This window comes from Nicotiana sylvestris, chromosome 1 (genome assembly GCF_000393655.2).
Source record: "Nicotiana sylvestris chromosome 1, ASM39365v2, whole genome shotgun sequence".
NCBI lineage: Eukaryota > Viridiplantae > Streptophyta > Magnoliopsida > Solanales > Solanaceae > Nicotiana > Nicotiana sylvestris.
This window is the reverse complement of record NC_091057.1, coordinates 152,718,121-152,741,353: the sequence shown is the minus strand read 5'-3', so window position 1 is coordinate 152,741,353 and position 23,233 is coordinate 152,718,121. Positions and strand designations below refer to the sequence as shown.

General features: G+C 35.1%; 2 protein-coding genes across 2 annotated transcripts; one reads left to right on the top strand and one right to left on the bottom strand.

Moving 5' to 3' along the window:
* The first annotated feature begins 1,418 nt into the window (after positions 1 to 1,418).
* On the top strand, positions 1,419 to 4,071 carry LOC104228144 (protein LEAD-SENSITIVE 1-like). Its single transcript, XM_009780553.2, has 2 exons — positions 1,419 to 1,653; positions 3,204 to 4,071. Exons 1-2 carry the CDS (start codon positions 1,560 to 1,562, stop codon positions 3,872 to 3,874), a joined length of 765 nt encoding a protein of 254 aa, XP_009778855.1. The 5' UTR covers positions 1,419 to 1,559; the 3' UTR covers positions 3,875 to 4,071.
* A 1,530-nt stretch (positions 4,072 to 5,601) lies between these two features.
* Positions 5,602 to 7,979, bottom strand: LOC104228143 (aluminum-activated malate transporter 10). The gene is made up of 6 exons (XM_009780552.2): positions 7,476 to 7,979; positions 7,203 to 7,343; positions 6,839 to 7,111; positions 6,623 to 6,741; positions 6,377 to 6,520; positions 5,602 to 6,258 (listed from the first exon to the last, which is right to left on the bottom strand). The coding sequence occupies exons 1-6, from the start codon at positions 7,804 to 7,806 to the stop codon at positions 5,770 to 5,772; spliced, it is 1,497 nt and encodes a 498-aa protein (XP_009778854.1). The 5' UTR covers positions 7,807 to 7,979; the 3' UTR covers positions 5,602 to 5,769.
* Between the last annotated feature and the right edge of the window lie 15,254 nt (positions 7,980 to 23,233).

Sequence of the window (23,233 nt, the reverse complement as noted above, 5' to 3'; positions counted from 1 at the left end):
CTGTAGCCTTTACATTGACCATATATCCAGTTTATCCATTTGATATTGGTCACTATCAAATGGATTTTCAATAATCAGGTCCTTCCTTTAAATATTTTGAATGGAGAGAGGAGTGGTGATTTTTATGGATGAGTAAATAGGATTTAGGAAAATATTTCATAATAGTTCTCTTGAATATAAATGTTGAATTAAAAAGTAAAATTATAGATTCATAATCTATGGGAAAAATAACCAGTTGATTCATCATGTCTAAATTAACTCTAATCATCAATATTGAACATTAGTACAAAAAATACTTCTAACTTTTTTAGGCTGTGATTTAACATCTATTTTTCTGAGTTATGATTTTGACTTTATTTTTAACATTTTCTTCACTTGATCACGAATTTTTATCATAAAAATTAAAGTATTTTATTTTAATATTCAAAGTGATAGGAGTAAAAGGTTTTAAAAAAGACACCTAACTTGGTAAGGTTAATTGAGATTATTTCCTCTTCCCTGGACTATACTATAATCCGTTATCTCTGCTAGGGGTGGGCATATATCGGGTAAAACCGATAACCCGAACCGTTAATTCTTTATTGGGTTATCGGTATTGGGTTATTGGGTTAACGGTTCGGTAACGGGTTAAATTTTTTTTTATTGGGTTATCGGTTCGGGCTCGGTTTGCATTTTTGTTATTGGGTAAAAACCGATAACCCAATAAGAATGATATAATTTACTAATTTACCCTTAAGTATATACTAGGGTTATTCATTTTCCTAATTCCCTCTTCAGTCTTTAGTCTTCAGTCGTTTGTCTCTCAGGTCTCATTCTTGTTTCCGTCGTAGCCCCCAAGAGTCAAGACGCAAGACTCACCACCAGTTCTCCGCCAGACATCAGTAGATACTGCACAGAAGTGGGAGCGTGCTTTTGTTAAGAAACAACAAAAGTTGGCAGTTTACACGTTCTGGCAGTTTGATTTCTTTGTTTTATATATTGCAATTTTTTTTAGTTATTTTATGTTATCGGGTAAACCGATAACCGAACCGATAACGATATATAACCGATTAACCGATAACCGATAACCAATATCTTATCGGTTTGGTTATCGGGTTATGATATTTGTAAACCGATAACCGATAGGCAAAACCGATAATGTTCAAAACCGAACCGAACCGACCGATGCCCACCCCTAATCTCTGCCCTGCCCCTTCACATTTGCTCTACAGTTAGATAGATAGAGAGAGGGAGGGAGGGAGGGAGAGAGAGGGCCCCACAAGAAAAAGAACATGCAACGTCATAATCATCATTGATTTTATTTGTTCCATATATTTAGTAACGGTTGTTGAGTAGATTCTGCAGTGAACCAATCACCTTCTACCACGTCATTTTATCTCCATTTGTTTAAAGAAACCATGAAATGAGTCCATTTCTTTGATTAATCAATTTCTTTTTGTAGTGGGGGCTGGCCTGGAATTGTTAAAGATTGCAACTTTATTCCAAGTACATTTGCATTCTGGTTCTGGAGAAGAGAGAAGTACTGGACTCTGGAGGAGTAAAAGGAAGAGAGGGAGAAGATGGGTTTGCTGACGAACAGAGTGGAGAGAAGTGAGATCAAAGCAGGAGACCATATCTACACTTACCGAGCTGTCTTTGCTTATTCTCACCATGGTAATTATTCGCTAATTCCTCAATTCCTAGCCCACATAAAGAAGATATTAATGAGAATTTTGCATGTCTGGGTCGTGTCTTCCATTTTCATTTCATCACTTTTGGCCCAAAATTTATGATCTTGATCGATGCATATTAGAAAGCTGAAATGTGGGTTCTTCTGAATTACTACAATTTATCTACTATTTGGTTGCCTTCTTCTTTTGCCCTTGCATTCTGAAAATTGCTGCTGTGTAAAGTTTGAGTCTTTTAGTCCTCCGATTTCATCCTAAGTTATTGTTTTTGTAATTTCTGCTTTCATTTCTTTTTCTTTTAAACCTTTGATTAATTGATTTGGTTCTGAACACAATATTTGTCTTTTCGCAATGATTTTCAACTTTCTCCTATGTGTTTGAGATTATTTAATCAAGTATTTGCTTTTATTTACTTCCATTTGTTAATTTGCTCCTCCCTTGTTTGACCCTCAAATTGTGTAGAAATTTCCTGCATTAGAAAAAAAACACTTTTTTGTGCCTGAGCAATAAATAGCTTATTCAATAAATGGGGGTTCATATTTGTATATGGCTTCAATAATGTCCATTTGCTTTATCTAGGATTTAAGCTATGCTCAATAACAGGGAAAGTAGGTAGGCTAATTAAAGTAATGCTGATAAACTTCTGAGAGGCCATTTTACCTGATAAACTCAACTAGTCTAAACTTCTCTGTTTCACTCGAACATAGCGGGATGACATTGATCAAATTAGACTAAAATAGGCATCGAAGGTGTTGCTTACCATCAGCCAGTTCTCTAATCACTGAATTTCCACAACAACAAACCCAGTATATTCCCACAAGTGGGGTCTGGTTCTCTAATCACTGAGTCATCCTATCAAAATCACGTCTACCCTGATGTTGCATTCAGAGTTTTCTTTTATATATAGATGGGCTTATCTATTTTACAGTTAAAATCTTGACGTCTTAAATGTACTTGGTTCAACTCTTAAACACCTCAAGACTTCTTGAGCCTTGATTCATGTTAAATGGTAAGCCTCTTTTTCATGTGGACATAAATCCGGTCTCTGCAGGCTCCTTTCTTATGAATTTTCTTCACTGACTGATATCTTTTCATGGTGTGATTATTAGGGGATTAAAAGGCAGCAGTAGAACTCTTAAAGCTGGCTTTGCATGCCATCTATACCTTATGACAATAATAACTGGGAAAGCTAATTATACCTAGACACACTAAGAGACCCTGTAATATCATGTGTATGGAAGTACTTCACCCTCATCAAACTGTTTAAAATGTTCAAACTGGATACATTGATCTTGGTTGATCTGGAAAAATGGCCTTCCAAAAGAGAAACAAATATTTTCCTATGAATCAACTGTGGTTACTAAGACATACAAGTCATTGTTGAGTCACTGCTGGTTCATACTTCATCTTGATCCAATTTATCATACTATTTGAAATAGTGTTAAATGGTGAGTTTCATTTCTCTTCCCAAAAACAAGTAAATAGACAGTCACCATATTTCACAAGTCTTCGCTTCTAAGCAATTTGCTGTGATAGGTATTTTTGTTGGTGGGAGCAAAGTGGTTCATTTTACGCGGGTCGAAAGCTCTTCGGATGCTGCTGATGAAATATCAGGCCTTTCTTCGTCCTGTCCAACCTTTCCTGACTGTGGATTTAGGCTTCCTAACAGTAACGTTGTTCTTTCTTGTCTGAATTGCTTTCTCCGCAATGGTTCACTTTACAGCTTTGAATATGGAGTAAGCCCCTCTTTTTTCCTTGCCAAAGTGCGAGGGGGCACTTGCACTACTGCTGTGTCAGACCCTCCAGAGATGGTTATCCACCGAGCAATGCATCTTCTCCAGAATGGATTTGGGAACTATGATGTGTTCCAAAACAACTGTGAGGACTTTGCGTTGTATTGCAAAACAGGTCTTCTGACACTTGATAGATTGGGAGTTGGAAGAAGTGGACAAGCTTCTTCTGTCGTTGGTGCTCCTTTAGCTGCACTTCTTTCCTCCCCTCTGAAGTTGCTAATTCCTAGTCCTGTTGGCGTGGCCACTGTTACAGCAGGAATGTACTGTATGAGCAGATACGCTACTGACATTGGTGTTCGAAGTGATGTCATAAAAGTTGCAGTCGAAGACTTAGCTGTAAACCTTGGCTGGGGAAGCAGCAATGGAGGGGCAATTGTGGAACATCAGGATTCTAATCACTTACTTGACAGGTGACATCATTCTCATGGTATTGCATATAAAATGCTACTGATGTTGTACTTATCAATTTGGGATAATTAGTCTAGTTCACTTCTTATCATAAGCATTCTGGTCCAGGAACTGCCATTTGGCTGTCCATGTGTGCCACCATAATGATCCTATTGTACATTGAAAGTAAGTTATTGGTGTTAGTTTGTTATCCTGCATACTAATATATGTCTTTACATTTTCTTAGCAAGTCATTCTAATTATGGAGCCAAACTTTTGGTACATAATAGCTGAAAATATGGACTTGTTACAGAATACAGATTATCCTTCCCCTGCCACACCTCCCTCCCATTGTTGAGCCTTTCCTTTAATGATTGGCGAAATCATTTACTTATTTGAATTTGGTGGGTATTCTTTCCAAAGCTAAATCCAGCAAGAACTCTGCTGGATTCATGGCAATTTCTGGGATGAAAAGAGAAGAAAAGTATTCCATGGACTTCCTGGCTTTCCTGTAGTAGAAGGATAACCTTCTGATATCGACAACAAACTTTTCAGACCTCTGCTCTATCTATCATGAATGTTCATTCTGGTTACCAACAGATTTTCCTTATCAAAGAATTTCTATGTAACATCATTTCTAGGTACAGACAGTTTTACCTCATGATATTCCCTATTATTTAATTTTGATGAGTGAGGTCACTGTGAATGTTTTGGTCGAAAATACATAAGAGTTCAGATCATTCTACCTGTTTCAAGCTAGAGTTGACAGGCCTTCTGGCCACGAGCCAGAAATGCATAAAGCATAGGTACATAAAATGTCTACGGTTAAATTTTGCTTAGTTATAGCTGCCAAGTGGAAAAAAAAAAATCAACTGCAGCTCAGCAGCTGTGTTTCTGGCACATAATTTCTAAAGTTTGACATCTAATTAGGCCATTGGCTTTTGGGTCCTGCCACCAAGGAGTGAGTTCCAATTTGCTAAAGCAAGAGAAAGAGTTGCAGTAACAATTAGGTTTGGTGATCTTGGAATGCACTTGGCAGTACGGTGCATGCTGCTGCCGTGCAGTTTAATTGCCTTAGAGATCTATATATTCTCTCGTTCATTTTTTTTCTCAATCTCAAGAAGAATAAGAGGCTGAACTTTCATTTATGTTCTCATAACATGGAATTAGGTTATTCAAACTCTAAGGGGTCGTTTGGTTGGAATACGATTTATACCGGTATAAGTTATGCCGGTATAAGTTATATTGGGATAAGTTATGCTGGGATTAGTTATGCTGGGATTGTTGTTTATTAATTGTTTGGTATGTTGTATTAAGAATGACAATTGCATAATTTCTAAGAAAAAGGTATAAGTTATACCGGTGCTAATTACCCCACCTTCTATAAGGTATAAGTTATCCCAGTGTTAATTTTAACACTGGGATAACTTATACCTAGTTTGCCAACCAAACAGATTATTAAGGTGATATTAAATTTTTATACCACCCTTATACCTTCGTATACCTCATACCAAACGACCCCTAATAGTAATGGTAATACCATGACAGATTTGCGTGGAGGAACAAACTTAAATAGCTTAGTTAATCTTTGTTGTATCATTTGTAATTTTACTAACTAGTTAAACTTACATAAAAGCATTGTGTCAAAAAAAGTTCAGAATATATAAAAACATGGTTCTTTATCCTCTGCGCTTATTTCAAGAGTAGAAAAATGGAGGAAAAGACAGAGAGAAATGTAGCAAAAGAGAAGGAGAAACAAACTAAAGTTCACCCTATTCCTCAAAAGTCCCGAGTATAGTAATGAAAGCTATCTCTTTTCTGTACAATATGCAGTTTACAATAATAGATTTCTCATAAAAGTGAAAGCCTGTCAGCTATTGGGAAGAAACCCCACCATGTTCGATTCATCCTATAATGGTAACTCAGACTTTTTGAAGAGTCGTCATTGTTACTTCATGTTCATTACCATCATTTTCATTTAGCTTTGTTTGAGTTTGTTTGGACTTCTTGCTGCTTTCATCTCTGAATTTTGCCTGGCTTGCCAATTCATTGACCTCCTTCACAATCCCTTCTATTCTTGATGCTATTTCTATAAGCAGTGATGTTAGAGTGGCCATTTGAACAATTTCCATGAGTGATAGCGCAGTAGGTTTCAAGATAGACTCTTCTGTACCATTAGGTGCCTCTTCAGTTTTGGGATCTGGGGGTGGTATATGCTGGTAACTTGAGAGTGTCTTGAGGGCATTTTGAAGGCCTTCTACCGAAGAATTCATTTCATCAACAAGTATATCTAGCTTTGTTGAATTTGTCATCGTTTTTAACATACTCGACAGCTCTTTTAGCACTTTAGAGGAGCTAGTACCTAATCTCATGCAGACGTCGTTGAGAGGCTTCTTAAGGAACTCAGGAGTCTGTGGCCACAAGCAAAAACAAAAATGATATAACCTCAATTACTATCTTTGCAGAAAATACATCAGCAAGACTTGTTCAGAAAGCTAGAATTTTTTGAATAGGAGTGCTTCTTTTTACCTCAGTATTGGAGTTAATGCCACCATAGAGAGTCTCAATGCAATAGGCACAGCTTCTCATTGAAGCTCCAATCTTGAGGTACTGTTTCCATGGATGTCGGAAATTGAATTTTCCATGTGCTGGTTCCCATCTGGCAAAATTGGCCTGTAATACCAGAGGTAAGAGTTTTATCTTTTATTAGCAAACAGGGCAGAGTTTTGATATTACATTCTAGTTCAATAATTATTTGAGAAAGTTGTGACCAACCATGGCTTCTTCAGCAGCCTTAGAATTAAGTACACATTTGTAGCCTTGCAATCTCTTACTGGAATCTTTCTCATCTAAATTTTTACTGCCATCTACTCTGAAGTTCTCAGCAGCATATCCTGAGATATTAAAGTTCATAAACTAGTATTAGTTTCTTTGTTCATTGGGAGCATGCACTTGTGATATCATATTATTCAGTTATCAAATGTATATTACCTTCCAAGGAATCAGCAAGTTTTTCAAGGTTAGTGCTAATGAGATGATGCAGCTCAGTACCAGCCCAAACAGGACACAAAATCATGGTAATGAAAAGACAGATGGTGGCCCCAATAGCAATAGTGGAGACCCTTTCATGAGCCAATTCAACCAACTTATCAACGCGATAGCCTGACACTGACACTAAGCTGAAGGTAAGAATGAAGATCATGGCACCATAATCAAATCGCGCTTTTATGGTTGGTATAAATCTAGAAAAGGTTGCTGCAGCAGCTGCAAGGAAGATATGTTTAAAACATGTGAGCAATCCACAACTAGTATAAAGTTCTCATAAACATATGGAGTATAAGAAACTGTTACTTACCTAAGAGAAAAACTGAAGCTTGGAGAATAACAGGCTCAAATCTGTCTCCAGATTGACTTGCAACCCAATGAACACCAATTCCTAGAGATCCGGCTAAACATGTTCCAATAGCTCTATTTACACACTTATATAGTGTAGAACCTGCCATATGGGAATGCAATTTTGACTCCAAATCAATACCATTACCAAAAGTCTTTATGCACTATGAATTAATAAAAAATAAAATAAAAACAAAAAGAAAGATAAATCATAGCGTGACATATGAATACTCACCTACAGTGTACTCAAAAACTACTACAACTGTCATAACTGCCCACATAGCATTCCCTCCAACACCATCATACAAAGGCCTCATGTAATAAAACAGTGACACAATAGAAAGAGCCAATCCTACTTTGAGGCAATGAATAACCTTTTTTGGCTCATTTACAGCTAAATTCCATGCCTTGTCAAAAAACTTCCTGATGTTTGAAACAAGCCCCATTATTAAACTTAACAATCTACATGTTTGCCTTGACTCTGGCACTAAAATTTGCGAAGAGCCACTAGGCATATTGACCCTCCATTCCAAGCTTGCAGCAGACACTTCATTTTCCTTAACCATTTTTGCTCAAACACACACCTTGTCCAAACTTTTCGTTTTTGTCAGGTAAAATGTAAGATCAATTTGGTTAAGGTTTGAGAAAAACTGCTGAGGATAGAGACTTCAAATTACCATGTATTGGAGAATTTCAGCTTTCACAATCAAAGCTGGAAAACTTCATGAGTTGCTAGTCAAGTATGTCATATGCACATATATATACTCATGCTCCAAGATTTGATATTGCACGTTTGTAGGATTGTACGGGGAAACTTTATATTTTAGTTAGGTAAGTTCAGGATTTTTTATTTTAAACAAATAGTGGGCAGGGATTTGATATTCATATCTATTCCTAGTGCTATTTTCTATGAACACAACAGTGTGCCTAAAAACTAACATATCAAATATTAGTGGAACCTAATGTAAAAACGTCATCAGTTGGTTTTTGTTTCATTTGTTTCTCGACTAAGATTATCCTCATATCTTGATTAGGTTATCCTTCATATATAATAAATCCTCCTTTTCCTTCAGATTTCTATATATATGGAGTCATAAATTCTAAACTAAATAAAAGTGGAGTTTATTAAAATTGCAATAATGAGTTCATCCTCAGCTTGCATTTCAATCAAATCCAGATTCCTGTTTTTTCCCTTTAGCTTCTTTCTAATTCTATCATAAGTATAGTGCAATAATCGGTCCACCACAACGAAATGGAAGCCAAGAAATTTTGATTCCATTTAATTTTCTTTGTTGTCCTTCTTATCCTTTATGTTGTACATATGCTATCAATTTTTTTATTTTTTTTTTTAAAAATCCATTTTTTAAATGAGAATTTCCTAATCTTCTTAGCACTTGCACCCTACTGCTGCTATTGGTTTTCTGCTAAGAATCCAAACTAATGGCGTGCATATATTCATAATTAAAATATCGAAATAGTAAAGCAAGAATTCAGTAAAATCTATGAGTGGATAATGAAATTCTGACGTGCAGCAGTTATAGTATGAAAATACATTTGATTTCCCACGCTATTTTTGGTCAAGCCATCTTGATATATTATACCTAGAGTTTGATTATAATTAAATTCTAATAGTTTTAGGAACAACGAGGGAAAAAAACTTTCTGTTCCGCACTAAATACTATCTTTGTGTTTATGCTTTCTCCGACGCATGTCTGCTTAGTGCCACATGTCTAGACAAAATGGAGAGATAGGGGTGACATTAGGAAATCGTCTCAACTTGCCGCTAATCAAAATAAGTAACTAGTCACAACTTGCCCATCCACTAACGAGGTAAAAAAATATTTATATAATTAGGTCACTTATTATAAAATAATTATAGATAAATTTTTTTTTATCTTAGTAACATTAATTGTACGCCAATAAAAATGATAACTAATAAATAATTATAACATATTAAATTATATTGGTAGTGTAAAGAACTTTTATACTGTGTGCTACATAATTTTAAAAATTCAAAAAAAATGGTATAAAAGTAGAACTAAAATGGATTATTTGGAGAATCGTCCTCCAATGACTTTGTAGTAAATAGGTGAAATCATTTCTGCGTAGTTAATACCTGAACTTACGCCTTTCTCTGTGTTGGAAACAACATGACCTAATTCTGCACTACTTAGTACTAGTGCATGCTTTTCTAATTCAACCTAGCTAGAAAGGCCCTATAACTCTTCATATTTAAATTTGATTTCACGTCCAATACAGTACAACAACAACCCAGTATAATCTCACTTAGTGGGGTCTGGGGAGGGTAGTGTGTACGCAGACCTTACCTCTACCATAGGGCAGAGAGACTGTTTCCAAATAGACCCCCGGCATCCTTCCCTCCAAGAACTTCCCACCTTGCTCTTGGGGAGACTCGAACTCACAACCTCTCGGTTGGAAGTGGGGGTTGCTTACCATCAGAGCAACCCCTCTTGTCCAATACAGTACGTGAAATGTTTAATTAAAAAGATAAACCGTTTATGATAAACGACTAAGATTTAGCCTAACAGCAAACCCGTCTCCCCAAAACCAAACATCACTGTGATAGGCCTCATTTGTTTGCACTTAATGGAGGTCTGAATCTTAATCATTCAGATCTCAGACATTAAGTACGCTTGTTTTTAAAGTCTGAATCTTAATTATTCAGATCTTAATCATTAAGTGTTTGTTTTTTTACTTCACAAACACTTAATGAGTCTGAATAGGTCTGTATGATTAAGATCTATAACAGAGACTTAATTTCATTAAGATGCTATCACATATTCATTATTAACTGCTGTCACCGCCTACCATTATCAACTACCACCATGCCGCTGCCACCACCATACTCAACCACCACCAGTACCCCCACCACAATCACCTCCACCACCACGCCGCCTCCATCATCCTCAATCATAGCCTCCATTATCGACCATCACCACCTACTATCTCCACCACTCCACCACCATTATTCTCACACACAATCAACACTCATCCGCCTCAACTACCATAACTGACCACCCTATCACTATCAACAACCACAACCGACAATGCCCATCATTATAACCTACCACCAACCACCCATCACCTTCCTCAATCACAACAACTGCCACCACCCGACATTATTAACTATCACCACCCACCACCACCATCCTCAATCATAATTGCCACCACTACCAATCACTGCTAGCTACTAGCATGAACTACCATCATCAACCAAAACTACCACCAACCACCGCCTCTAGTCGACATTCACCCGTTAGCCATCACCACCAGCAACTATCATATTTTAAAAAACTATATATTTTATTGATAGCATATTAGATTAGTTAGTATTTCATTTGAATTTTATGTTTATTAATTTTTAAATAAAGATAAATTTTATACATTCAGATGTTAAAAATTAAACAGTCTTAATTATTTCTATTCAGATCTTAATACAAATCTTAATATATTCAGATGTCTTAATCTTAATACACATCTTGATATTCATATGTGCATTCAGATTCAGACGTCTTAATCTTAAAAAAAATAAATGTGGTACCGGCCTAATTTGTTTGCACTTAATGGAGGTCTGAATCTTAATCATTCAGATCTCAGACATTAAGTGCGTTTGTTTTGAAAATCTGAATCTTAATTATTCAGATCTTAATCATTAAGTGTGTGTTTTTTTTTTACTTTATAAACACTTAATGAGTCTGAATAGGTCTGTATGATTAAGATCTATAACAGAGACTTAATTTCATTAAGATGCTATCACATATTCATTATTAACTACCGCTAGGGGTGTTCAAACCAACCCGAAAAACCGCACCAAACCGATTAAAAAACCCGACTAGGTTTGGTTTGACTTGGTTTGGTATTGAGTAAAAAAATCCGAACCAAACCGACATATAAATATAAAATTTTATTTATATTTGTTAGACTTTATAGTGAATTTTCATTAGAAAATGTAGAAATATTTGGGATCCTCTCATGTATTAACCTTGAAAGCGTAAATTAACGAAAAATTATTGTTAGACGACAAAGAAAATAACTATCATGTGTTACTAAAAAATTCATCCATTAGAATATTTTAATAGATTATATGTTTGTCAATTTTTTTCCATATTTACTAAACATATATTCATTTATCAAAGCTTTATCTATAATTTTAACAAAGTAAGATTGAAATAATATTCATGTAACAAAAAAAATTCAAAAAACCCGACAAAACCGAACCAATCCAAACCGATATAGTTGATTTGGTTTGGTTTTGATAAAAACCGAACCAACTCGGTCCATGTACACCCCTAACTACCGCCACTGCCTACCATTATCAACTACCGCCACGCCATCACTACCACCAAACTCAACCACCACCACCATCATCCTCAATCGTAGTCGCCACCATTATCGACCATCACTATCCACCATCCCCACCACTCTGACCACCATCATTCTCACCCACAGTCAACACTTATCCACCCCAACTACCACAACCAACCACTCCATCACCATTAATAACCACAGCCGGCACCGCCCATCATTATAGCCTACCACCTCCTTCCTCAATCACAAACCACCGCCCGCCATAATTAACTGTCACCACCCACCACCATCATCCTCAAGCATAATCGCCATCACTACCAATCACTACTAGCTACTAGCATGAACCACCATCATCAATCAAAACTATCACCAACCACCGCCTCTAGTCGGCAGTCACCTGTTAGCCATCACCACCAACAACTATCATATTTTAAAAAACTATATATTTTATTGATAGAATATTAGATTAGTTAGTATTTCATTTGAATTTTATGTTTATTATTTTTCAAATAAAGATAAATTTTATGCATTCAGATGTTAAAAATTAAACGGTCTTAATTTTTAGTATTCAGATCTTAATACACATCTTAATATATTCAGATGCGTTCAGATATTTTAATATTAATATACATCTTGATATATAGATGTGTATTCAGATTCAGACATCTTAATCTTAAAAAAAAACAAATGAGGAATATCTAATTAATTATGCTTGTGCAATCAAGTTAGTCTTCAAATTAGGTCACGAAGCACGATTGACGTACGACTCACCTTGTGCTTTCATGAATATTCCTCCTTATTAGTCTGCTAATCTATTTTAACCTGATAAGTGCTATCATCACTTGGAAAGTATCAAGGGAACTTCCCCCACGTTACACGAACAACAACATATATAATTTGAAAAGCTATCTCAACTATCAAATATTAATTAGTTAAACTTAACTTAATCTTTACACAGAGTTTATATAATTTCTATACACTGATAAATTTTAACACTGTTTGAGGTCTTGAAAGGTAATTATGTGTAAGTACACATAATAAGAGGAATTAATAATCTGAAAGATAAAACAAGCAATCTCCTATAACATATTAAATTGCTCAAAGTTTCTTTTACACTATCAACGAATATAAATTAAAAGAGCTGTTTTCGAAGTCAGTTGTGCTATAGTTTACATCAAACTACGACATCGCTGCTGTCCCATTATTTTGGATTTGGGGGTTTTCGAACTCCGTAATATGAATATTTATTATAATTCCAACTTTATATGTGGTCATGATTATTACTTTGGATTAGATTTTGGGTGTTGTCGCCCTGTATCCCCGTTCCATGGAAAAATATATACTATAAGCAGGCGGAGCTACATACGTTCAAGGGTGGTCAACTCAATCCCCTTCATCGAAAAATTATACTATGTATACAAAAATTTATATTGTATATATATGTCAAAAAATATTTTTTATATGTGTATACTCTACATATTAAGCTCCCGTTTGGTCATGAAACTTGGGAAGTTTTTTTTCAAATTTTATTTTAACATATCTGTTTGTTTATAGATTTTAACTATTTCTTGGCATGAGATTCTGTAAACAAAATCTTCAAATCTCAAAAACAACTCTAGAGTAGTTTTTGAAGTTTTCTACTCATAAAAGTTCATCAAATCTTTTTCAAGTAAAATGCATGTTCAAATACAATTTCAGCTTTCAAAAATTATTTTTCATCTCATCTCCAAAAACTCATATTTCAAGTTTCAATGAAATCTTTGTCCAAATGATAGCTAAAGTTTGAACACTTTTCATGAAATTCTTGGCTTCGTCACTCACTATAAGGGGAGATTATATGAAAAAAGCATGGGATTTTAAAGGCTTGGAATAACGATTTAAACCTATTTAATTTTAAATCATTCATCAATCCTTTGGTTAAGTATTTAACTAAATCACTCATCATTCGTTTGGTTAATAAAAGTAATATTATTCTGTGAATCAATAACGTAATGCTCAATGGAACCACGCGGCATAACAATTGATTGTGAGGACCTGAATTAAGGCTATAATTAACATTTGGCGCCTCACTTTCTGCAAAAGGTGATACGTACAAGCAAGTGCATATAGTATGTGGCCATGCACCATATATATATGCAGGCCAAATTCTTTAGTGATGTACAGCTTAGTGTTTGATGTGGGACGTCTAAGGGAGCTCCTTTTGTGCATTAATTATACATGACGGGCCGGTGTGATATACTCACTCCGGTCCATAATAAGTAACTTTTTAGTCTTTGGCATATCCCTTAAGAAAATATGAATTCCTAGAGAAAAAAATATATTCATTAAATTACCCTTACTTATTTGTTACCTTGACTCATTGGGATACGTAAATAAGAGCAAATTTTGGAAAAATAAAATTGATTCCTTCTTGATTATGTAAAGAGAAATTTTCAGAAACCACTATTGTTTGATGATTATTAACTTCCTATAGCTACCATATACATAATTACTTCCTATAGCTACTATTCAGTTGTTACGGTAGTGTATTGTTGTATTCGCGCTGCTGTAGTCATGAATACAACAGCAAAAAACGCCTAAAATCAGAGTAGTCCAGTTGTACGCGCATGTATTCAGATGTATTCACGCCATGTATTCATGAATACAGCAGCAAAAAGTGCCTACAATCATAGCAGACCAGCTGTACGCACATGTATTCGCTGATGTATTCATGAATACAGCAACAAAAAACACCTAAAATCAGAGTCTAGTTGTACGCACATGTATTCACATGTATTCGCGCTGTTGTATCATGAATACAACATTAAAAAACGTCTAAAACCAGGGCAGTCTAGCTGTATGCGCATGTATTCGCGCCATGTATTCATGAATACAGTAATGGTAATCACCTTAACAATAGGTATGTCCAGCTGACAAAGAGAGAGGAAAAACATAAATAATGTATTTCATGTCTTATTTCATGTCTCAATGGTAGTATATACCATAAACACTTATTTTGCTATAAAATATAAAAGGTAGCTATAGAAAATAATATTTTAAAATAATTTTGATTTATAATAAATAGGATGTATACTTTTGCTATATGACCAAAATAAAAAGTCCAAAAAGTCACTTATTATGGACCGGAAGGAGTACTAATATTTAAATTGATTTAAGTGGCTATATATGTTGTTAGTGTAATTTTCTTTTAATATTATTGTAGTTTAACACGTTATAGTCGGCAATTGTATTTTTGTGAAGTTACTAACTATTAGTAGTAAGTAATATTTATTTATCTGCTGGCAATCGTACGTGTAAAGATCCTACAGAGTTCTAGTTGTTGATGAACTTCCTGAGGATATAGACTGTCCAACAATTAGTAACTAATTACTGTATAAACTACTTTAGTCCAAGCAAATAGGAGTCGTGTTTGTTGATACTATCGTAGATCGTTGTGGATGAAAGAGTTGGAAGAGGTATCACGTCGTTGACATTTCAAAAGGCTAAGAAATGTTCTTAATTTGCATCCAATAATATAATTACTTCACATATCTAGACATAATAACACCTGTTTTAATTACCATCTTTATTGGTTACCAGTTTATGTATTTCACGTTTTGCATTTTTTTACATACGAAATTTGGCAAGTTTATAATGTTGAGCTCGGCGTTGTTGGCTCCTCATCATAATATTCTAGCTGTTACTTTTCCACAGTTTGAAGGCTAAAATTAACCTCAATTTAGTTTTTTAAACTAATTTGAAGTGCTTTTGATGAGCGCCTCTGATGATATTTTCTGGAACAACATAATTTAATTATTTACTATATATTTTTTTCTGGGTTTTTGGGGTCATTAATATATGTAATATTAGAATGAAAAGAGGGTACATAGGACTGCCAAACAATTTTTTTAAATACTGAATAACATTATTTCACTATTAATATATACAACTTTAACAGAAAAATACAAATCTTTAGACATGATTTTAATGGAAGACTGTTACAAGGCCAGTTTGATAAATATCATATATAATACTAGGACCATGATATAATCCTTATAGCAGAACCCTTTATAGCTGGAGGCATTTGAGAAGTTAAATCACTTACTGGAATAAATCTACTTCCAGCTGCATCAGGTGCAGGCGTGCGGCAGGTAATAAATGACAGCTCACTGCACGAAGCATCCCGCATTTATGCAGGGTTCGGGAAAGGGCCGCATCCTAAGAGGTGTAATTTAGGCAGTCTACCTTAATGCAAGCATTAATGACTTATTCCACGATTCGAACCCATGACCTATAGGTCACATGAGACAATTTTACCGTTGCATCAAGTGCAACAGGCAATCCAAAAAATATTTTCTTTGCATGAATCGATGAAATCCATTGCCTTCGTATTGAATCTTAAAGGCTAAAGTCATTGACAGGGGCGGAGTTAGGTGGGCGAAAGGGGGTTCGGCTGAACCCTCTTTGCTGAAAATTATAGTACAGTATATATAAGGTTAATTATTTTCCATCTATACATATTAGATATTAAATCCCTTAGCTTCTTCTTTGCATGTTTATTTCTTTTTTCTTTTTTTAATATTTTAAATTCCCTTAATGAAAATTTTGCTTCCTATATTGTTCACTGAATAAATTTTCGTAAAGGAATCTTGCTCTCAATTCCTTTATTGATTATGGTAAACAACCTCTCTGCTCTTTTTGGGGTAGGGATAAGGTCTGTGTACACTCTACTCTCCCCAGAGTTCATTAGTGAGATTTCAATAATCAATTCCTTTATTGATTATTGTAAACGGCCTCTTTGCCATTTTTGGGATAGAGATAAGGTTTGCGTACACTCTACTCTCCCCAGAGTTTTACTGAGTATGTTATTTTAGTTTCGGGATGTTTGTTCCTTAACGAAGTAGATCCTTTCCAATCAAATCCAAGAACTTCCTTTCCGTTTTCTGACTTCACGCCAAAGGAGTACATTCATCAAACTCCTTTTTGGTTTTTGTCTCTCTTTGAATTTCATTATTTCTAGGTGGATTAATAATATTACAGCTTAAATAGTCCTTGTATGAGTGTCTCCCATAATCAAATGTCACATGATTATTTAAAGTGATTTTTTCTCTCTCGATATTGATAAGGAATTAGTATATAAAAAGACTCATAGAAAATAAAATAACTAACATATTTTAACAAGTATATATGATGCAATAGTGTTAAAATTATTAAGAGATAGAAATTGGTTATAATATCTTAACTTTTAAATAATTAAAAATAATAATTTTGAGAGACATAAAACTAAGAAATGGAGATCAATTGCAAATGATCAGATATACATTTCGGATCATATGTATATTTTCAGAAAAAATATTCAAATAATATTTACTCCTACGATGTTCTCACTTAGTAAATATGCAATACTCTAACTTTGTTATTTGAGTTAATCTCAATCTTTATAATTCTATATATGAATAAAACTTTTATCATTTATTTGTTAAAGTATCTCGAGGATCAACAATAGTAATTAGGAAATTTAATACATCATTTGCATATGAATTATTGGGTGTATCCCAAGCACTAAACGATTAGGTACAATCGGGTACTTGGGGCGTAAACCTCACAATGCTAAACACCACACATGATCATTATGTTATTTTACAATTGCCCTACTTAGCAGCCGGCGAGTCCTAAAAACCTTTTAAAACATTGATTAATAACAAGAGAACTTGTCTACTCTGTGGAAAAATATCAAAAAAAAAAAAAAATATAGTACTAAATAAAAAGAATACTTTCTTTTGCTTCTAGAAAAGAATGATTTACAATTAAAAAATATAGAGAAATTTCCGACATTAATGTAAATATTCGTAATCGACTATAATATGACATTTAAAATAAAGTCCTAATCTTTTGGACATTTTATATCTAATGTCGGTCTTTTCATGACATTTTGTATTGCATGTTGTAAAATAATGATACTTGATACAAAATGTCATTGTTTTTACGACATTTTGTATTAAATGTCGTTATTTTTACAACATTTTGAATCAAATGTCATTTTTTACCACATTTTGTCACAAATGTCATTCTTTTTGCGATATTTTATCATAAATGTCATTATTTTTACGATATTTTATCATAAATGTCAAGAAATTTATTTTTTCCGACATTTATTTCAAATGTCACTAAATAAATGTCGTCGTATCCTTATTTTCTTGTAGTGATGTCATCATAGCTGGTATTTTCCTACTCATTTTTGACAGAAACAAAATAAAAAAAGCTAACTTTAAAAAGAATAATATTGCGTTAGATTAACATATAGAGTCATGCAGGTCTGCATTCAGGACCTGGGATTAATTAATAATTAGTGTAGACAATAAATTTGCGTCGAGAAAATAAAATCAATACCGAAAAATATAGCAACAATCGTAGTATTTAATTTCAAATATTTGAGTGTTACAATCTCTATGAATCCTCTGATTCTTCTTTTCAATAGTAAATAAATTCAAGAGCTTTTGAGCTTGATCTTGAATATGTAGTTGTTGCCACGAACGATGATCTTGTTCTTGAGCTTTAGCTTGGTTGCTTGAACTTGATCTTGATTTGTTCTTCGTTCTTGGGCTTGAACTTGATTGCTTGAAGCTTGAAACTTGTAGAGAAATTTGCAGCGTTTGATCCACGAGCTCTCTCTTGCTTCTTGTTATAACTTTTGGTGTCTTTTCTGAGTTATGAAGACCCCTATTTATAGTTGTGGGAGGGAAGAGTTATGATAAGAACAAACTCTTTCCGACCAATCAGATTGAAGAGTGACAAGGCCACATTTGATTGGCCAGAACATGTCACTTGCACATGTGGCGCGATTTTGTTGGCCTTTTAATTTGACTTGGCATGCCTTGTCATTTTGACACGTGGCTTGATCCTATTAGCTTTTCCATTTGACTTGTCGTGCCACGTAATTTGATATGTGGCGCCAAACTGGGCTTCTATGAAGAAGATATCTTGAGCCTAATGAGGTGGGCTCATCATTTGTAGCCCAATTAAGTGGGCTAGCCTAATGAATTCGGATTTATAGATACCATTTGCTATATTACGGATTGTAGATATGTTTTCTGTTGTTATAAGATGTATTAGATGTATTTCTGTATTCATGAATACAATAGCAAAAATAGGCGTGAACCAGGGAAGTTCAGCTAATCAGTTGTTGTATTCGGGTGTATAAGATTGTATTCATGGCGTGAAACATGGGATTACAGCTGGACAGATTATTGTATTCGATTATATTCACGGCGTGAAACGGGGGATTATAGTGTTTTTAAATGGAAAGTGAATCAATTAACATAATAGACTCCTAATATAACTCAACAAACTCAATTATAACACACAAATTTAGTATTTTCAGTTATAAAAACGATTCTCAACCAAAAAATACCCCAAAAATATAACAATCTTTAGAGAAATTATATAATACATTTGAATACATAAATTATATTAATTAAAAAATATATAAATACATTCATGGAATACAACGAGACAGTGAATACAATGAAATACATGAAATACAACGAGATATATTGAAATACATTGAAAAAAAAGCAATGAATATAATGAAATACAACGAGATACATTGAAATATATTAACAGAAAATTCAAGTTGCTCAGCCCCAAACTCCGTCGTCTTTATTCAAGAACAAACCCTAATTTCCGGCGAATCCGCCGTCGAGCAATGGTGGCAGAATAAGGACTCTGTTAAAGCTCGAATCTTGTATTGAAGATGACGGAAGTTGAGAACCTCGAGTTTATCCAATATTAGGACTCTTCTTTCTCCAGAAGATGAACCTCGAGAAGATGACGTCGTCGAGCAATGGTGGTAGAATAAGGACTCTTCTTTCTCCAATATTAATATACCTATAGCTTTACTAATTTAAGACTTGCAGCAGTTAATTAAAATGATGACTAATTCTGAAGAAACCAAATTGAGCATGAAGATTTTGATTGACACCAAGAATCCTAGTGCTATCTGTCCAAATTGTCGAAACCATATGTCAACATATTTGACGTGGTAACATATATGAATGCTCCGATGGAATTAGAGAAATTGGGATCGGAGAGAACGTAGGTGATGTGGGTGAGAGGAATTTTGATATTGAGCATCGTGTTTTCAGGAAATGAGGGAAGAGAATGGCATGTATCAAAATAGAGAGAGAAAGAAAATAGTATAACTGAATAGCGTATTTAGTGGCTTAGGGTTAGGAGGTAACCAAAATTAGATATTTTGCTATAAACATTAAAAGGTATCTATAGAATATAATTTTTTAAAATGGTATTTATTTAATAAATAAGGTGTTAACCTTTGCTATAAGGGGTAAAAAATCCTTATTTAATCCATATATATTGGACTTATATAGTTAGACCAATTATATTAGCACAATTTTATTTGAATTAATATATCTTGAATTTAAAATATAGTCCAAATTATTTTATAGATTTAATTGAATAAAACTTATATGCCTACAAATTCCCCTAATTCAAGACTTGCCAAGTAAATATCTCAAACGTAGAAGACAAGTGTTAAAGTATTAATGAAGACTCCTAATATTTCATGAAACTTACTTCAAGTAGCATATTTGCATATTTTATAGTATACGAAACACGTGGGCTCAAAATACTTATGCGCCAATCTTTTTAACTCCTTCTTGATTTGGAATTAGAATCATCTAGCATCAGCAGCTTATGCATTCTAATTTGTATGATAGACTTTTCATAAGAATCTCACGTGGCAGAAGTCACATATGCATGCAATCCTCATGTAACTAAGGAATAGAAGATCTATTCGGACTTATCTTTGCAGGTGTTTGCCATAATTTTATTGCCATATTTGATTTTTCTATTTGTTGAAGGAAAAGGGCAATATAATTACTTTAATTGGGTTTCCTTTTTGTAGAAGGAAATTATAATTCTCCTATACTTGGCTATTCCTTTTTCTTGTAGGAAAATGTTTGGACTTCTATAAATTGAGGATTCTTCCTTCTCATTCAGCAGCATCCACAATGTTGCCACAGAGGGATTGAGAGTCGTGTTTAGGGGGAGAACTTTACGGGACAAGTGTTAGTGTGTCACTTGTGTTTGCCTCTTCGTGAGGTTGTTCTCTTGATATTTTGTACACTCTTTTTATTATAGTGGATTGCCCATCTCCGTTGTGGACGTAGGTCAAGTTGACCGAACCACGTTATACGTTTGTGTCTTTTTTGTTATCTGATTTATCGTCGTTGAGGATTTGCTTTACTAGCTTCTGCATGACACCTGATTTTTTCGGTCCTAACAATCTTGGTAAACCTTGATTTCCAACTCCCTTTTGAATTCCACTCAGAGAAGGATAATGGTGCCTCCTGATCATAAATTAATCTGTCCCACATCGATTATTACTTTGCAATAGCCGAACTTAACCCTCTATATAAATCCCATACTTACATGTTCACTAAGCATCAATTTGTAGTTCACAAACCTGGTCGAATCCATATTTAATAGGTAACACCTTTTTTCTTCTTTTTCATTATCCTTTTTCCCCTTTTTTTGTAGGTCAAGCGAGAAGGATGTGTTCTTGTTTAACGAGATGATCCATGCATGAAGAAGACAATCATAGGGTGTGAGGGGATGAGTACTCATCCTTGCCCGAATATCGGAGAGATTAATCTCAATGTGGCTCGACTATCGAAGAGATTACTCTCAAAATGACCTGACTACTAGAGAGATTACTTTCAATGTGGTCCGACTACCGGATAGATTACTCTCAATGTGGCCCGACTACCGGAGAGATTACTCTCAATGTGGCTTGACTACCGGAGAGATTACTCTCAAAATGATCCAACTATCGGAGAGATTACTCTCAATGTGACCCGACTACCGGAGAGATTACTCTCAATGTGGCCCGACTATCGGAGAGATTACTCTCAATGTGACCCGACTACCGGAGATATTACTCTCAATGTGGCTCAACTATAGAAGGCCATTTCATCCACTTAGACCTTTGTGCCCATTCTAATATTCTTGATTTGGACTTTGATGACCTTTTTTTTCTTTTTTTTTTGCAGCCCGAAGAGATGGCCAATTTCAGAGACTATACCTCATCTTCTTCCAAACTTAGATATCTCATAATCGAGAATGAAGATGGCATAGAATAAACCAAGTTTTTGGTTCACACCTCACAAGCTGGCTGGTCTGCAGCCTCATGGCCTTCTTTGAGGAACTCCCTTAATGTAGAAAACTGGAGCTTGGAGCACAAGTCTACTTCTAATTTGATGGGTTTTTAATGTCTTGGCCTTATACTTCTTATATTTTGATGATCTAATAAACTTGTCGTGAAGAACCAGATAGAGCACCTGGATATACATTTCACCTGGATATATATTTCATGTGAATCGGTCGATGTCTGAAAAATCAACAAATGGATGAAGGAGGAGCACAACAGGGACCTGGTGACCTGGTTCCTTAAGGTTCTCTAACAAGAGCACAAGTCAGTGACTGTACGCAATTAATATAAAGAGAAACACAACAGGGACCTACTCCCTTAGGGTTCTCTAACAGAAGTACAAGTCAAGTACACAGCTGGAACGTAACAGAAAAAAGTGACCATCTAGCAACTGTCACAGAAGAGGAACACAACTAGGACCTGGTCCGTTGGTGTGTCTGTGATGACCCGGCCGGTCATTTTTAGAATTTACGCCCCGATCCCCCATTAACTGCTTCCCCTAAGTTCATTTCTGCTATTTTGGTTGCCGGGACGTTCGGTGTTGTGTTTCGGAGAGTTTTGGGACACTTAGTCCCTAAATGAGAGCTTAAGTGTTGGAAAGTGGTCAGTAGTCAGAAAAGTATGAAGATGACCTCGGAATGGAAATCTGATGGTTCCGTTAGCTACGTCAGGTGATTTTGGGGTTGGGAGCGTGTTTAGAATGCATTTTGGAAGTCCGTAGCTTATTTAGGCTTGAAATGCCGAAGTTTGAATTTTTGAAGTTTCCGGTGCGATAGTGAGGTTTTGATCCGAGAGTCAGAATGGAATCCCGGAAGTTGCAATAGCTCTGTCATGTCGTTTGGAATGTGTGTGAAAAATTTCAGGTCAATCGGATGTGTTTTGGTTAGGTTTTTGATCGAGAGCGTGTTTTGATGAAATTTGAAGTTCTTAGGCTCAAATCATTGATTAATTCGAGTTTCCGGCATTGTTTTAGGTGGTTTAAGGATTGGTACAAGTTCGGATGATGTTATGGGATATGTCCGTAGGTTTTGTTGAGGTTAGAGTTGTAAAAATTGCAGAAAATCCTTCAGCAGTTGCAGGTCCCAGATCCTTCTTCGCGTTCGCGGCTTGCCTCACGCGTTCGCGTAGCTTTGACTTACTCCTTCTTTGTGCTCGCGTCCTCCTCCACGCGTTCACGTAAAGTTGTGTTTTGATAAAAATGGCTAACCCTCGATTTTGAAATGTTAAATACTATCCAGACATTTAAAGCATCGCGAACGCGGAGGAAGTCTCGCGTTCGTGAAGAAGAAAAATGAATGCTGCCAAAATGCCCTTCGCGAACGCGAGGAAGGGGCTGCAAACGTGAAGGCTTGGAAACACGAAACTATGCGAATGCGACTGATATGATGCGAACGTGTTGAGTAAGAATAAGCTCAGCCCTCAGAGCCCAATAAAGTTATGCGAACGCAATAGCCTAG

Coding starts and splice junctions, on each gene's coding strand:
- LOC104228144 (XM_009780553.2), top strand. CDS start 1,560: ATGGGTTTGCTGACGAACAGAGTGGAGAGAAGTGAGATCAAAGCAGGA. Junction 1,654..3,203: donor CTTTGCTTATTCTCACCATG/GTAATTATTCGC, acceptor TTGCTGTGATAG/GTATTTTTGTTGGTGGGAGC.
- LOC104228143 (XM_009780552.2), bottom strand. CDS start 7,806: ATGGTTAAGGAAAATGAAGTGTCTGCTGCAAGCTTGGAATGGAGGGTC. Junction 6,742..6,838: donor ACTTGCTGATTCCTTGGAAG/GTAATATACATT, acceptor TTAATATCTCAG/GATATGCTGCTGAGAACTTC. Junction 6,521..6,622: donor AGGCTGCTGAAGAAGCCATG/GTTGGTCACAAC, acceptor CTGGTATTACAG/GCCAATTTTGCCAGATGGGA.